Genomic DNA, 15,777 nt, shown 5'->3' with positions numbered 1-15,777 from the left:
CCAGAGCCAGAGCCAGAGCCGGAGCCAGAACCACTGCCCGAGCCCGAGCCCGAGCCACTACCTGAACCAGAACCACTGCCCGAGCCTGAACCAGAACCACTGCCCGAGCCTGAGCCAGAGCCAGAGCCAGAGCCAGAGCCGGAGCCAGAGCCGGAGCCAGAACCACTGCCCGAGCCCGAGCCCGAGCCAGAGCCAGAGCCAGAGCCGCTACCAGTAGGTGTAGAGGTGGAGGTAACAGGGCAGACAGTGGTAGTGACGGCATAAGTAATAGTCGTCACGTGTCCAGTGGGGCAATGTGGTACAGTAGTCGGGCACGACGTAATCGTCGATGTTGTGGTAGAGAAGATGGTCGAGGTAGTGTAGCTAGTAACCGAATCGCTACCAGTTGGGCCAGCGGAGCCTGTGTCGGATGGACCGACAGAGCTTGAGGAAGTAAGGCTAGTTCTTGAAGGGCTAACGGATGCAGATTTCGAGGGAATGGAGGTAGATCTCGTAGGGCTCAGGGCGGTAGAGCTCGAGAAAATTGAACTAGTGCTCGAAAGACTAATAGTTGCAGAGCTCGAGGGAGTAGAGCTGGCACTAGAAGGACCAACGGAAGAGCTCGAGAGAACAGAACTGGTAGTCGAAGGGTTAACGGTCGTAGTGCTCGAGGTAATAGAGCTAGTAGTCGAAAAACTAATAGTTGTAGAGCTCGAGGGAGTAGAGACACTAGGACCAACGGAAGAAAAGGACGAGGCCAAAGAGCTGGATCTCGAAGGGCTAACAGTAACAGAGCTCGAGATAACAGAGCTGGCACTCGAAGGACCAACGGAAGAAGAAATCGACGGAACCGAGCTAGATCTCGAAGGGCTAGCAGTAACAGAGCTCGAGGTAACAGAGCTCGAGATAACAGAGCTGGCACTCGAAGGACCAACGGAAGAAGAAATCGACGGAACCGAGCTAGATCTCGAAGGGCTAGCAGTAACAGAGCTCGAGGTAACAGAGCTCGAGATAACAGAGCTGGCACTCGAAGGACCAACGGAAGAAGAAATCGACGGAACCGAGCTAAATCTCGAAGGGCTAACAGTAACAGAGCTCGAGGTAACAGAGCTGGCAGTCGAAGGACCAACGGAAGAACTCGACGGAACAGGGACGGAGCTGGACGGTACGGACGAAGCAGAGCTAGCAACGCTGGACGAGCTGGTCGAGACAGAGCTGATACCCGAAGCGGAGCTAAATGTAGACCTAGAGGCGGAAGCGGTACCTGACGAAGAAACTGATGCAGAAGCCGAGGTCGAAGTCGAGGCTGAAGTAGAAGTAGGAGCCGACACGGAGCTAACTGAGCTGAAGGAGACAGAGGTAGAGCTAGAAGCGAAAGTGTTGCTTGACGAGACAGAGGCAGAGGCCGAGGCCGAGGCTGAGGCTGAAGCAGAAGTGCCACTTGAAGACGACGAAGAGGCAGAGCTAGAGGTGAAAGTGCTACCTGACGACACAGAGGCAGAAGCCGAGGCCGAGGCTGATGCAGAAGCAGAAGCAGACACGGAGCTAGCCGAGCTAGAGGTAGCCGTAGAGCTGATACTATTGGATGAGCTGGCCGAGGAGGAGCTTACACCTGAAGCGGTGCTTGAGGTTGAAGGTCTACCAGACGACGAGGCTGTAGAGGCAGACCTGGTGAAGCTGGACGAGCCGGTCGAGCTGGAGCTGACATCCGTAGTGGAGCTGAAGACGGAAGGGCTGCTGGACGAGGAGCCCGAGGCAGAGGACGTAGCTAAGCTGGAGGAGGTAGCGCTGACCGATGTCGTCGAGGTAGAAGAGATAGAGGTAACAGAGCTGACAGAGGTAGTCGAGGAAGAAAAGGCAGAGCTGACCGTCACGGAACTGGTAAAAACGGAGCTGACAGATGTGGAGCTACTAGGTACGGAGCTAAAAATGGAAGCACTCGAAGTAACAGTGCTGACCGGTGGGGAAGAGCTGGCCGAGGCAGAAGCAGAGCTGACAGAGCTAGAGGAAGCGGACCTGGCCGAAACGGAAGATGTTGAGATAGACGCAGAGGACACACTCGCGGAGCTGCTGGTAGAGTTGGCAGTCGTAGAGCTAGACGATACAGAACTGGAGGAAGCAGCGCTAACCGACGAGGATGAGCTTGGCAAACCAGAGCTAGTCGAGGCAGACGAAGTGACAGAGCTAGAGGCCACGCTCGCAGAGCTGCGCGACGAAAGGGAAACGGAGCTACTGGTCGAGTTGGCAGACCTAGAGCTAGTAAATACAGAGCTGGACGAAGTAGCACTAGTCGAGGACGAGCTCGGCAAAGCGGAGGCAGACGACGAGACAGAGCTAGAGGCCAAGCTCGCAGAGCTGCGCGACGAAACGGAAACGGAGCTGCTGGCAGAGCTGGCAGACCTAACGGAGCTGGCGGAACTGGCAGAGCTGGTTGAGTTGAAGCTAGCCGAGCTAGCAGAGCTGGAACTTGAAAGACTCGAACTGGAGCTCGCTGAACCGGAGGCGCTGGTAAAGCTGGCAGATCTCGAAGACCTAGATAAGCTTGAGCTGGCCGAGCTAGTAGAGTTAAAGCTAGCCGAACTGGCAGAGCTGGAGCTCGTTAGGGTCGAGCTAGGCCTGACGGAGCTAGAGGTGCTAGCGGAGCTGGCAGATCTAAACGAGCTGGCAGAGCTGGCAGAGCTGGCAGAGCTGGAACTCGCAAGACTCGAACTAGGCCTCGCGGAGCTAGAGGCGCTGGTAAAGCTAGTAGATCTAGTAGATCTAGATAAGCTAGAGCTGGCAGAGTTGGTAGAGATCAAGCTGACCGAGCTGGCGGAGTTCGAGCTGCTAACAGAGCTGGGGGCGCTGGTAATACTGGAGCTGGCAGAGCTGGTAAAGTTCAAGCTGACCGAGCTGGCAGAGCTCGAGCTGCCAACAGAGCTGGGGGCGCTGGTAATACTAGAGCTGGCAGAACTGGTAAAGTTCAAGCTGACCGAGCTGGCAGAGCTCGAGCTGCCAACAGAGCTGGGGGCGCTGGTAATACTGGAGCTGGCAGAGCTGGTAAAGTTCAAGCTGACCGAGCTGGCAGAGCTCGAGCTGCCAACAGAGCTGGGGACGCTGGTAAAGCTGGTAGATCTAACGGACCTAGATAAACTGGATAAGCTAGAACTGGCAGAGCCGGTGCTGGCGGAGCTCGAGCTGCTAACAGAGCTGGGGGCGCTGGTAATACTGGAGCTGGGAGAGCTGGTAAAGTTCAAGCTAACCGAGCTGACAGAGCTCGAGCTGCCAACAGAGCTGGGGGCGCTGGTAATACTGGAGCTGGGAGAGCTGGTAAAGTTCAAGCTAACCGAGCTGACAGAGCTCGAGCTGCCAACAGAGCTGGGGCGCTGGTAATACTGGAGCTAGGAGAGCTGGTAAAGTTCAAGCTGACCGAACTGGCGGAGCTGACAGAGCTCGAGCTGCTAGCAGAGCTGGGGGCGCTGGTAATGCTAGAACTGGCAGAGCCGGTAGAGTTCAAGCTGACCGAACTGGCGGAGCCGGCGGAGCTTGAGCTGCTAACAGAGCTGGGGGCGCTGGTAATACTGGAGCTGGCAGAGCTGGTAAAGTTCAAGCTGACCGAACTGGCGGAGCTGGCGGAGCTCGAGCTGACCGAACTGGCGGAGCCGGCGGAGCTCGAGCTGCTAGCAGAGCTGGGGGCGCCGGTAATACTGGAGCTGGCAGAGCTGGTAAAGTTCAAGCTGACCGAGCTAACAGAGCTGGCGGAGCTCGAGCCGCTAACAGAGCTGGGGCCGCTGGTAAAACTGGTAGGTATCACAGATCTGGATAAGCTAGAGCTGACAGAGCTGGAAGAGTTAAGGCTGCCCGAGCTGACGGAGCTAGTACCACTAACAGAGCTGGGGGCGCTGGTAAAGCTCGTAGACCTAGCAGATCTAGACACGCTGGAACTGGAAGAGCTAGTCGAGTTCAAGCTAACAGAGCTAGCAGAGCTGGCGGTGCTGGCAGAGCTGGACCTGGAAGGGCTCGAGCTGGAGCTGACAGAGCTGACAGACCTGGTAGATCTACTAACGGAGCTGACAGAGCTAACAGAGCTGACGGAGCTCAGAGAGCTAGTAAAGTTGGCAGAGCTGATAGATCTACTATCGGAGCTAATAGAGCTGGTAGAGCTGATAGGGCTGATAAAGCTCGAGCTGGTAGAACTGACGATGCTGGTAGAGTTGGTAAACCTGGCAGATCTACTAGCGGAGCTGATAGAGCTAATAGAGCTGGTAGGGCTAGGAGAGTTGGTAGATATAGAGGAGCTGATGGCGCTGGCAGTGCTGACAGAGCTGGTAGAGTTGGCAGCGCTGGTTGGTGTACTGACGGAGCTGGTAGAACTGGCAGAGCTGATAGAGCTAACCGATCCAGAGCTGACAGAGCTTGGAGAGATGACAGAGCTGGTTGATCTAGAGACAACAGAGCTCGGAGAGGTGGTAAAGCTAGTAGAGTTGGCAGTGCTGGTTGGTCTACTAACGGAGCTCGTAGAGCTCGCAGAGCTGACAGATCCGGAAGAGTTAGAGCTAAAGCTGGCAGAGCTGGCGGAGCTGGCAGAGCCGGCAGAGCTGGTAGAGCTAATGGCACTGCTAGACCTGGTAGAGTTTGAGGTAATACTCGCAGAGCTGGCAGAGCTAACAGAGCTGACAGAGCTACTAAGGGAGCCGACGGAGCTGCTAGACCTGGTCGAGTTCGAGCTGAAGCTCGCGGAGCTGACAGAGCTAACAGAACTGGCAAAGCTAACAGAACTGGCAGAGCTGGCAGAGCTAACAGAGCTCGCAGAGCTGGAAGAGCTAATAGCACTGCTAGACCTGGTAGAGTTCGAGCTAACGCTGGCAGAGCTGGCAGAGCTGGCAGAGCCGGCAGAGCTCGTAGAGCTGGCGGAGCTAATAGGACTACTAGACCTGGTAGAGTTCGAGGTAAAGCTGGCAGAGCTGACAGAGCTGGCAGAGCTGGCAGAGCTGGTAGAGCTGATGGGACTACTAGACCTAGTAGAGTTCGAGCTAACGCTGGCAGAGCTGGCAGAGCTGGCAGAGCCGGCAGAGCTCGTAGAGCTGGCGGAGCTAATAGGACTACTAGACCTGGTAGAGTTCGAGGTAAAGCTCGAAGAGCTGACAGAGCTGACAGAGCTCGTAGAGCTGGCGGAGCTAATGGGACTACTGCTAGACCTGGTAGAGTTCGAGCTAAAGCTCGCGGAGCTGGCAGATCTAACAGAACTGGCAGAGATGACAGAGCTCGTAGAGCTGGCGGAGCTAATAGGACTACTAGACCTGGTAGAGTTCGAGCTAACGCTGGCAGAGCTGGCAGAGCTGGCAGAGCTGGTAGAGCTGGTAGAGCTTATTGGACTACTAGACCTAGTAGAGTTCGAGCTAACGCTGGCAGAGCTGACAGAGCTGGCAGAGCTGGCGGAGCTAATGGGACTGCTAGACCTGGTAGAGTTCGAGCTAAAGCTCGCGGAGCTGGCAGATCTAACAGAACTGGCAGAGATGACAGAGCTCGTAGAGCTGGCGGAGCTGATAGGACTACTAGACCTGGTAGAGTTCGAGCTAACGCTGGCAGAGCTGGCAGAGCTGGCAGAGCTGGTAGAGCTGGTAGAGCTGGTAGAGCTTATTGGACTACTAGACCTAGTAGAGTTCGAGCTAACGCTGGCAGAGCTGACAGAGCTGGAAGAGCTGACAGAGCTGGCAGAGCTGGCAGAGCTGACAGAGCTGGCAGAGCTGGAAGAGCTGGCAGAGCTGGAAGAGCTGACAGAGCTGGCAGAGCTGGCAGAGCTGACAGAGCTGGCAGAGCTGGAAGAGCTGACAGAGATGGCAGAGCTGGCAGAGCTGGCAGAGCTGGCAGAGCTGGCAGAGCTGGTAGAGCTGACGGAGCTGGCGGAGCTGATGGGACTGCTAGACCTAGTAGAGTTCGAGCTAGCGCTGGCAGAGATAGTAGATCTACTAGCGGAGCTCGCAGAGCTGACAGATAAGGAGCTCGTCGAGCTAACAGATCTAGTAGAGTTCGAGCTAAAGCTAACAGAGCTGGCGGAGCTCGTAGAGCTAATGGAGCTCGCAGAGCTGATGGATGTACCAGGGGAGCTGGTAGAGCTGGTAGACCCGGTAGAGTTAGAGCTAAAGCTGGTGGAGCTGAAAGAGCTAACAGAGCTAGAGCTGGCAGACCTAGAGGGACTGGAAAAGCTGACAGAGCTGGAGCTGGCAGAGCTGGCAGAGCTGGCAGAGCTGGAGCTGGCAGAGCTGGCAGAGCTGGAGCTGGCAGAGATTGTCGAGTTAGAGCTGGCAGAGCTGGCAGAGCTGGCAGAGCTGGAGCTGGCAGAGATTGTCGAGTTAGAGCTGGCAGAACTGGCAGAGCTGGCAGAGCTGGCAGAGCTGGCAGAACTGGCAGAGCTGGCAGAGCTGGCAGAGCTGGCAGAGCTGGCAGAGCTGGCAGATCTAGAGGGACTGGAAGAGCTGGCAGAGCCGGTAGAGATTGTTGAGTTAGATCTGGCAGAGCTGGCAGAGCTGGCAGAGCTGGAGCTGGCAGAGATTGTCGAGTTAGAGCTGGCAGAACTGGCAGAGCTGGCAGAGCTGGTAGAACTGGCAGATCTAGAGGGACTGGAAGAGCTGACAGAGCTAGAGCTGGCAGAACTGGCAGAGCTGGCAGAGCTGGCAGAGCTGGTAGAACTGGCAGATCTAGAGGGACTGGAAGAGCTGGCAGAGCCTGTAGAGATTGTTGAGTTATATCTGGCAGAGCTGACAGAGCTAGAGCTGGCAGAGCCAGAGGGACTGGAAGAGCTGACAGAGCCAGAGCTGGCAGATCTAGAGGGACTGGAAGAGCTGGCAGAGCCGGTAGAGATTGTTGAGTTAGATCTGGCAGAGCTGACAGAGCTAGAGCTGGCAGACCTAGAGGGACTGGAAGAGCTGACAGAGCTAGAGCTGGCAGAACTGGCAGAGCTGGCAGAGCTGAAAGGACTGGAAGAGCTGGCAGAACTGGCAGAGATTGTCGAGTTAGATCTGGCAGAGCTGACAGAGCTAGAGCTGGCAGACCTGGAGCTGGCAGAGCTAGAGCTGGCAGAGCTAGAGCTGGCAGAGCTAGAGCTGGCAGAGCTAGAGCTGGCAGAGCTAGAGCTGGCAGACCTAGAGCTAGCAGATCTAGAGGGACTGGAAGAGCTGGCAGAACTAGAGGAACTGGCAGAGATTGTTGAGTTAGATCTGGCAGAGCTGGCAGAGCTAGAGCTGGCAGACCTAGAGGGACTGGAAGAGCTGGCAGAACTGGCAGAACTGGCAGAGATTGTCGAGTTAGATCTGGCAGAGCTGGCAGAGCTGGAGCTGGCAGAGCTGGAGCTGGCAGAGCTAGAGCTAGAGCTGGCCGAGCTGGAGCTTGCATAGCTGGAGCTGGCAGAGCTGGAGGGGCTGGCAGAGCGTGAGCTGGCAGAGCTGGCAGAGCTGGTAGAATTGGTAAACGTGGACGAAACGGACGACGCGGACGAGGTAGACGACGCAGACGACACTGACGAGGTAGACGACGCAGACGACACGGACGACGTAGACGACGCAGACGACGCGGACGACGTAGACGACGCAGACGACGCGGACGACGTAGACGACGCAGACGACGCGGACGACGTAGACGACGCAGACGACGCGGACGACGTAGACGACGCAGACGACGTAGACGACACGGTCGACGTAGACGACACGGACGACGGAGCGTTCACTAGCCGGTAAGCCTTGAGGTCCCTGATCTCAAAGTAGGTATCGGCAAAGACCTGGGGTGAGTCGCCAACGTAGGCGGCGCAGCCTTCGGGGGTCGCCGGGTACTTCGAGTTGTTTAAGGCGGCAGAGCACGAGCCAAAGTTGTTGCCGGAACCGTCGCCGCAGAAGTCAATGTTGAAGACAAAGCGCTGCTGAGTGATGTACTTGTCGACGTCACAGTTGGGTGTTCCGACATACGAACGAGGGAGGCCCCAGCGCGACGGATCGGGGTTTCCGCTACCGATGTCGGTGGGTAGGCCGGAGCTGTCATGCGTCCAGCTCCAGACTTTGATGTGATCTTCAGTCCACTCGACGGCGTAGATGCCACCGTTGGGGTTGGCAAAGGGGCTGGTGGCTGCTGCGGAGCCAGTCGCTTCCTCGATGGAGCAACCGGTGCCGGGGTACTGCGTGGGTGGGTTGTCTATGGTGTTGTCACAGTTGTAGCTCAGGACCTTGCCGGTGAACTTGGAAGGGTCATCGGCCAGAGTGCATTTGCTGCCGCCTGATGTGTGGATAGTGACCTGGTTGTACGTGGCGTTGTTCCACGACTCGTAGATGTCAATTTCACCATTATTGGGCCAGTCGGGGCCGTACATCCAGCTATGAAGCGTCAGTCATACTATTGTTTCACGGTTCCGGGAGGCTTTTTTTCCCCAGACAGCAAGACGTACAATGCAGGCCAAGCACCGCAGGCCGGGGCGGGCAGATGAGAAAAGTTGGCCACGAAGAGACCGTGGGTGAAAGTGTCACCACTCTCCATGCGGACCGACTTCCGGCCTCCGCTGGTCGTCGAGTATTTATTTTCTGAGTCGACACCGAGGCGGATCGTCAAGTTTTGGGTGACGTAAGCAAATTTATTGGAATCAGGCGGGTGTATGTAGTCGACAAATCCATGGCTCGGGTCGGGGGAATGGGCGTAACCGAAATTATAGAAGAAGTTATTGTAGTCATACGTCTTTTCGAGGATGTATTTAGAGGCAGCCTGGACTGAGCTGGACAGCGCCAAAATGGCGGCGGCCGAGGCCAACCGCATCATTGAGGGCGGCATGACGGTTGCGGATGCCGGGCTTGGTTGTTGTTAGCTGGCGTTGGGTATAACAAGATAATGACACGTTCAGGGTCGAATGGGCGGCGGCCGATTTTATATAGCACAAGCCGTAGAGTCTTCCAAAACGAGACAAGGGCTTCAACGCACACTTCTAGAATATAGGATATAACGTGGCAGGCTACCGAGAGCGCGAACGAGAGGACGAGCAAAAACAGATGCTCACGGGTGACGCCGAAGAGAGGACAAGCAGCAAAGTCGGCTAATGTTGATGAAAGAAGAAAGAGAAAAGCAGCGAGACGGAGCAGAGGGCGGCATCAAGGTGCGCGCGACGAGACCGTTAAATAAGTTTTCAGATCTGGTGGGAAGAACCATGTCACGTAGGGCTATGCCTCAATACCTCAATTCCAAGAGGGATGACCTCGAACCGTGCATGCTGGGCAAGGTGTGCGTGGGTTGTGGGTTCGGCTTCGACGCGTTGGTAAACCGTGCTTCTGTCATCTATTTTTTTGGGTGTAAGCCATTTCCCACGAACCAACGGTAGACTCGCCAAGACACCGTCGGTCCTTGACCTTGGGCGGGTAGTCGTATGCGCTCTCCATGCTCTTCTTGGCAACAAGGTGACGATGTGGGCGAGAAAGGGAAAGAGTGGGATGGGACAGGGAGTGGAGCTGCATGGAAAAACCCATCTGCAAAAGGCCCTGTGTAATACCATTGGCTCCAAACCCGCCGAGTCAACAGGCGACGAAAGTGAACCAACCGTAGAAAATAAGGTGGAGGAATATCAAAAAGAACAAAGACGAGCCAACACGAGATAAGATCAAGTACGACTTAGCTCAGGAATGACGCCCAGTCTTAACCTTCGCTGGTCACCTCTGTAGCTCGCGAGGAGTGGCCTGATTCTTGGACATCGCCGGAAGTGTGCATTTTGGGCTCCGTTTTGCGGTACTAATGCAGTGTGCCTTCGGTGCCGACCCAGGCGTGCCGGTGCTCGGCATAACGCCAAGTCCTGAACAGTAGAGACGGGCGAGATGAGAACATGAACTAGAACAGCGTGCGAGTAGCATGGAGTATGGGAATAGTCACGCCATGGTCGCGCACGATTCAGCCTCCCGGGCGTGCTTGGAATTCAAATAGCCAGGGCGTCAAATCTCATTGGAGATGCTGGACGCGTTCGCGGTTATGTGGACGGCTTCCGCGGTGGATTTCGATGCCATCTGTGTCGTGGTAATGAGATGGCACTCTGCTTCGTTTGCGCTGGTCGCGTCTCCCGCCGCGATCTGCCGCTATCTGAAAAGCATGGGACGAGATGCCCTGTGGAACATCGTCGTGTCGTATTTTCGGGATTTGGTATGAGCATCGTGAGTACCCCGTAAAATTGCCAGAAAGCCAGTCGAACTTCAGGAAGACGGCAATATGATTTTGTTATTATTGTCATACCACCCAAATCCGCGAAAGACATTCCACTACCCCATACGGTTCACGGCATCGTTGGGGAGTAAAATGCACGTCAGATGCAAGACTTTGAGCACGGAATGCTACGCTTATTCCGTAGGGCAGAGCTGGCTTCTTGTGAGCAAAGATAAAACGGGGTAATGGAATGGCTCTGAACGCACCTTGACGTCTCGACAGGATAAGCTTTGCAGTGGGCAAAGGCAAGGACATGGCGATGGCAAACAGGGGACCGAACAATACTCCGTTGACGAGTTGTCGGACCAGATTCGTGCCCGGCCAGATCAGGTTTCCTTACTGGGTTTTGGTACCTTTTGTTTTCAGCATCATTACCCCCCGTACGGAGTGCGACGCGCTTCTCAGGGTCGCCCCCCTCTTCCCTGCACATGTGTCGTACCTTGTTGGGTGTGCTCTTGTCATTAAGGGAGGCAGTCCGTGCCCCAGCAGGGCCAGTGTTTCCTGTCCCTCTTCGCGCTTTTAGGAGAGCGGTTGCTGGTTAGACAAGACGGCTGCGCCAATTTGGCAAGGTCTCATTTCCCAGGTTCCAGAGCATTCAGCAGCGTGGCGTGCCTTGGCCGACACTGTTGGCAGGCGCCAGTGGAAACGCGACCACAGGTCACATGTTGGGGTGTTCAACAAGGCAAACAACCCGGACAGACGGAGTACTTGCGGAGTCCAGGTGTCCCAGGTGCTGAACTATGTCGCTGCTTTGGACAACAATTGGACGAAAAGTCACCGCACAGTATGGGCAGCCACTGGCCGTCTCAGTGCCACGTGAAGACGTGCATTTGTGAGTCGACGCTGGAGACATTTTCTGGTCCCATCGTATGGGCGCCACCGGTTTCTCGGGGCCTGGGAATGGGGTCTAAGTGGCGTTGGAATGCCATTCATTGCATGACATCGAGGTGTCTCTTCTGGTGGCAATCGTGCTGCGTCCCGAGCTGCCGTGGAATCAAAATGCTGATGTTTGTTAGGCGAAGACACAGCAGAGGAGACGATGTGGGCGAAAGAGGGAAGAGTGATGCCATATTCCCATTGCTGCCGCGGAGTGGCAATGGGATCTAAAGCGCAGTTGACAACTAGAGAAGACGCCGTGGAGATCACCGAGGATAAGGTGTGTTGAGGAAAAACGTGTGTTGACTTTTTCAAGTCGAAAGAAACCAGCCAGATAGGCCGGGTGGACGAGCCTATTTAGAAGGTGGAACCAATGGTGGGATGACTAATATCAATCCACAACAAACCGCAAAGATTGGTGTGGAAAGCGTCAGGGGGTTGGAGGCACTAAGTCTTTCCCTTTTGGGACAAAGCTGTGGTTTCTGATTGGCTCCTGCCACGACCATCAATGAAGCATAACAGAGAATGGGCAGGTACGGTCGTCGGGACACAGGCAGCGACAGAGAGACTGGCGGTATCCTCTGCAAGCGTTTGGGGAAAGTGCAATACGGCGTAAAGTGCATGCGACGTACATGTCCAAAAGTTGGACCACAGCGGAGGAAAGAGCAATTGGGTGCTGGATTGCTTCTCGTGTTTTCTACATTAGAAATAAACCCTTACTATTCAAATTCGAAAAGAGGATAAAGGACAGCGAAAGAGGACAGAGGGAAGGGATGGTTTGCGCACGTAGTTCGCTCCTCTATAGGGCTGACAGATACAAGGGCGCCTACACGTTGGCCGATCTATGGCGTATTCGCCGGCACTTTTTGTAAGTTGGGCATTTTGTAAGTTGGGCAACATCAAATATCACAAACAGGTCAGGCAAAACGTAAGGACGAGGAGGAGGCCAAAATGGCAAAGGCCTTGGTCGGGCAAATCTTCCCGCTTGGCTATCATACGAACTACTTTCGGCAGCATATTGAGGCTGAGAGCAAAGCCATGTCCAGCCACAATGACGATATCCATTACAGAAAGAAAGCAAGACTTGATCTCCTCTGGGAGACATCTTCTGGAAGTCATCCTGTGGTGTGTCGGTCGGTTCTAATAATCCCCTAGTCTCGTCACTCGTTCGCCTTTGTGTTCATTTTTCCTTTTTTTCGCCTTTTTATTCTGCCGGGGGGTAGCTTAACGTTGTCACACACCTCCGTCTATTAAATTCAATATCGTAGCTTCATGTAAAAGAGGAGGGGGGTGAAAGAAAAAAAGAAATAGAAAAAAAAAAAAAAAAAAAAAAAAAAAAAAAAAAAAGTGAATCATACACGGACATGGTTTATTCGTTTAATACAACAGTACTCGTACGGCAGCTCTGAAAACACAAAAAAAACAAAAGTCTATTTGTGCCTCGTTGAAGGTGCGGTACTTTCGTTTTTCAACATGCAGGGCCTCAGGGACTTTAACTCAAAATGCGCACAGACGTTCTTGGAAGTCAGTCAACTAGTTGTATGGCGGATGAAGTCAGTGAAATATCCACCCCCCTCCATCTTCACCAAACGCGAGTAGGAAGGGAGGCAGAGAGCGGCAGAACGACGGCGGTTTCTTTGGTCAAGCATGGTGGGGCGAAATGACTGCGTTTCTTTAGCGCATATCGATTCGAAGTGGCAAAAGAGACAAGCTAGGCGAATACGAAAAGAAAAGAAAAACGTCGTATGATACCAAGACCCGAGAAGTCTTTTTTTTTGCTAGGGAGAGTTTTACGATAGGTCGGCCTTGCTTAAGACATTCCGGCGCCGACGGACAGAATAAATACCAAGTAGTCAACAAATGGCAAAATGGGCCCATGCCGTACGGTCGAGCAAAGAGTGGCCGGTATCGTTGGCGGAGGTGACAGGACAAGGGACGACGGCTCCTACCCGTATAACTCCGTAAAGGGCCCGCGTCTTCCACGTACGGCCATAGATACAGGAGAATACGGGATCCCGTCCGCTCTCCCCTAGTCAAACCTGTAATCGGCGGATTAGTAGTTGGGTCGGTGACGACCAGCGAATACCCGCTGCTGTACGTTTTTTGTTTTATTTTTTGTCAATATATAAAACGTTTTATTGTATTTCTAAAAATGGCTCCAGCGTATGATGCACCGTACAAGACACATCAGTCAGAAGCAACTTTATTCCAGTCGTCTTTTTGCATTTTCAACATTGGAATAATAGAAAGGGAGACCGGCTGACGACAAGAACGAAGGGTGGAACAGTTATCCTGTCCAAGGGAGAGACAAATCAAATCAAACTCACTGGCCTCGAGGACCCAACGATTGGAATGCATCACCAGAAAACCTCAAAAAGGGATATCACAAATTAGCATGAAGGCCACACATGGGCCAAAAATCTCTAGCCAACAGCCCCCTTTCTCGCCCACAACGTCCTACAGTTCACTAATAGATGCTTCCCGCTTCTCCCGTAGCCGCTGTGTCTCAGCCACACGACGTGAATGCCGCCGATGGACGACATACAAGAGGCTGGCCAACGCTAGCGCGCCGGCCGCGCCCAGCGAAATGCCCAGTCCCAGGGCCAGTCGCTTATGGGCGGCGGCCGAGGCCGCGTCGGACATTTTCGTCTCTGACTGGCCGTAGGCGAGCTGGTCCGGGTCGGCGTTGGGTGACGTGCTGCCTTTTCCGCTACTCCCGTCGCTGCCGTTACCGTTGGCACCATCGCCGTCGCTGCCGCCGCCAACGTTGCTATCACCGCCCTGGCCGTTGTCGCCAATCGTAAAAAAGGTGGAGCGCGCCAACACGGGCACGGTCAGCGATCCGGGCTCGTTGGCCGACAAGTTCCAAATGGCCGGCCGGATCTCGACCTCGTAGATGCCGGTGTGCATATATTGCAGTGGAAAGGGGACCAGGCTCCACGAGAACGACGACGTATTTGTAAGGTGGGCTGTCAGGTCCGGTGAAGTCAGGTCAGCGGTGCACCATTCAGCATTCTATAACAAACAAGAGCGACGACGCAAAAAAGGGAGAGACCCACGGGCAATTGTCACGAGAAACGAGTTGGCCCGGCTGTCGGCCGTGCGATTGATGGCCCGCGCCGTGATGCTCAGCGGCTCGTACTTGGTGTCAATTGGGTTCCATGCGAGGTTTAAGGTCTGGCCCTGCGTCACATCGTCAAAGGACGAGGTAAACGACGCGTTGATGACGGGCGGGACGACCGGACCATGTCCCATGGGAGCAGCGACGAGGGGACCCGATGTTGCGCTGTCGACTACATTGTCGTCGGCCATCACCATCGCCGGCGCGGCCAGCATCAAAACGGCTGCGAATAAGGCCATAAGAGTTGTCAAGTCGGACTTGCTTCGTGGCCAACTGCTCCGTAACCGATTGCTCCATTGCGTTGGCATTGTGCGAGATATGATATGTGGTTGTTCTGCTATTATTTCGTCCTTTTTTTTTCTATTCTTTTCTTTTCTTTTCTTTTCTTTTCTTTTTTTTTTCGCTCTCCTCGTTGAAAAAAGTCACGGCAAAGTGCTTCGCGTTATTCTGTCTCGTCGTGGTGTAGTCGCCGTCTGAAGGTGTCGTCTCAATTTTTAAGAGGACTCGGTCTTGTCGATATGGCGATGCATTCACAGACGGGCGGACCGGGCTGTCACAGAATGAAAGATAGAAACAGATGCAGGCGACATGTAGGAGGACACCATCACGTCATATTGAGAATTGCACCTGCAGATGACGAGAATGGATGGCACAGGAAATAGAGGCTTGGTGAGCGAAGGGTGCAAAAGGAAGTTGGAAGTGGAAAGTGGAAGCTTTTTGCAGTCTCCGGTCGCAGTACAGAAGACCACCGCATCGTCTGACGATCGCTAACGCAGCAAGAGGTTCAAGGCTAAACGAACAGCTGGCTGGTAATCGTCCGCGGCTGTCATGACGAAGCGGAACAAGCACGTATTTGCGTCTGGATGGAACCCTCGTCGGGTCTTGTGAGATGGGCCACTTGGGGCAGGAAATGCAGGCCGGGGTTGGGGTCAATCTAAAGTGATAATCTATTCCTCTGTATGAGCTACAAGACGACAAGATGTTGTCATGCGGAGACAAGAGATGAGAGAAAAAGGATGGGACGAGCGTATTCAGCCAGATTTTTCCAGCAGTATGTCCCAAAGCGACCATCATCGAGTCGTTTTTTCACCTGCTCGATTGAGTAACACAACCGGATGCACTTTGGATAAATGAACATGTTTATATTGGGGGCCGGCCAATAAGATCGGCCGTCGATGCGGCACAGCGGGAGATTCTGCTGAGCCTTAGTTTTCATAAAAGTCAAAAAGGAAAAGGCAAAACTGTGTTCGCTCAAGCTAAAGCGATATGAGTAGAGTGGTTCAATTATGTTGTCAGCTGTAGCTATTGACTGTGGTTGTTGGCTATTGTTGTTGGCTATTGTTGTTGGCTATTGTTGATGGCTATTTAACTGCCAGTCTCGCCAGTCGCGCCTTGGTCACTGTGTTCATGCTCAGACTGTCTGATCCTGTGCCGCGTGCATAACCAGCCATGTTGGCTGCTGAAGTAATGTTGCCGCAGGTCCTGGGTCTGTATGTCTGCCCAGGTTCTATCCGTAGATTTGTTTGCCGGGACTCGTGGGGCAGCTATCCTTTTGGCGCCGGTAGTTCGTTGCCTGCTGCCCACCTGCTCGGCGTCCTTAGCCGGCT

General features: G+C 54.3%; 3 protein-coding genes across 3 annotated transcripts in view; 1 reads left to right on the top strand and 2 right to left on the bottom strand.

Moving 5' to 3' along the window:
- Positions 1 to 7,691, top strand: part of SPBR_09191 (uncharacterized protein) — a gene marked incomplete at both ends in the record, with an annotated part of 8,581 nt that extends 890 nt beyond the window's left edge. Inside the window, 5 exons of the mRNA XM_040767317.1 lie at positions 1 to 213; positions 287 to 324; positions 773 to 3,288; positions 3,360 to 7,256; positions 7,353 to 7,691. The exon at positions 1 to 213 is cut by the window's left edge and continues 534 nt beyond it. Coding sequence (XP_040622434.1) covers positions 1 to 213; positions 287 to 324; positions 773 to 3,288; positions 3,360 to 7,256; positions 7,353 to 7,691 — 7,003 coding nt within the window. The remainder of the gene's footprint in view (positions 214 to 286; positions 325 to 772; positions 3,289 to 3,359; positions 7,257 to 7,352) is intronic.
- A 103-nt stretch (positions 7,692 to 7,794) lies between these two features.
- SPBR_09214 (uncharacterized protein) lies at positions 7,795 to 8,766 on the bottom strand (the record flags this gene model as incomplete). The annotated part of the gene is made up of 3 exons (XM_040767340.1): positions 7,795 to 7,867; positions 7,917 to 8,318; positions 8,390 to 8,766. 3 exons carry the CDS (start codon positions 8,764 to 8,766, stop codon positions 7,795 to 7,797), a joined length of 852 nt encoding a protein of 283 aa, XP_040622433.1.
- A 4,740-nt stretch (positions 8,767 to 13,506) lies between these two features.
- SPBR_06120 (uncharacterized protein) lies at positions 13,507 to 14,409 on the bottom strand (the record flags this gene model as incomplete). Its single annotated transcript, XM_040764382.1, has 2 exons — positions 13,507 to 14,018; positions 14,109 to 14,409. The coding sequence occupies 2 exons, from the start codon at positions 14,407 to 14,409 to the stop codon at positions 13,507 to 13,509; spliced, it is 813 nt and encodes a 270-aa protein (XP_040622432.1).
- Between the last annotated feature and the right edge of the window lie 1,368 nt (positions 14,410 to 15,777).

Source organism: Sporothrix brasiliensis (assembly GCF_000820605.1).
Source record: "Sporothrix brasiliensis 5110 chromosome Unknown Cont15, whole genome shotgun sequence".
In the NCBI taxonomy this organism is placed as follows: domain Eukaryota; kingdom Fungi; phylum Ascomycota; class Sordariomycetes; order Ophiostomatales; family Ophiostomataceae; genus Sporothrix; species Sporothrix brasiliensis.
This window is presented reverse-complemented; position numbering and strand designations above follow the sequence as displayed.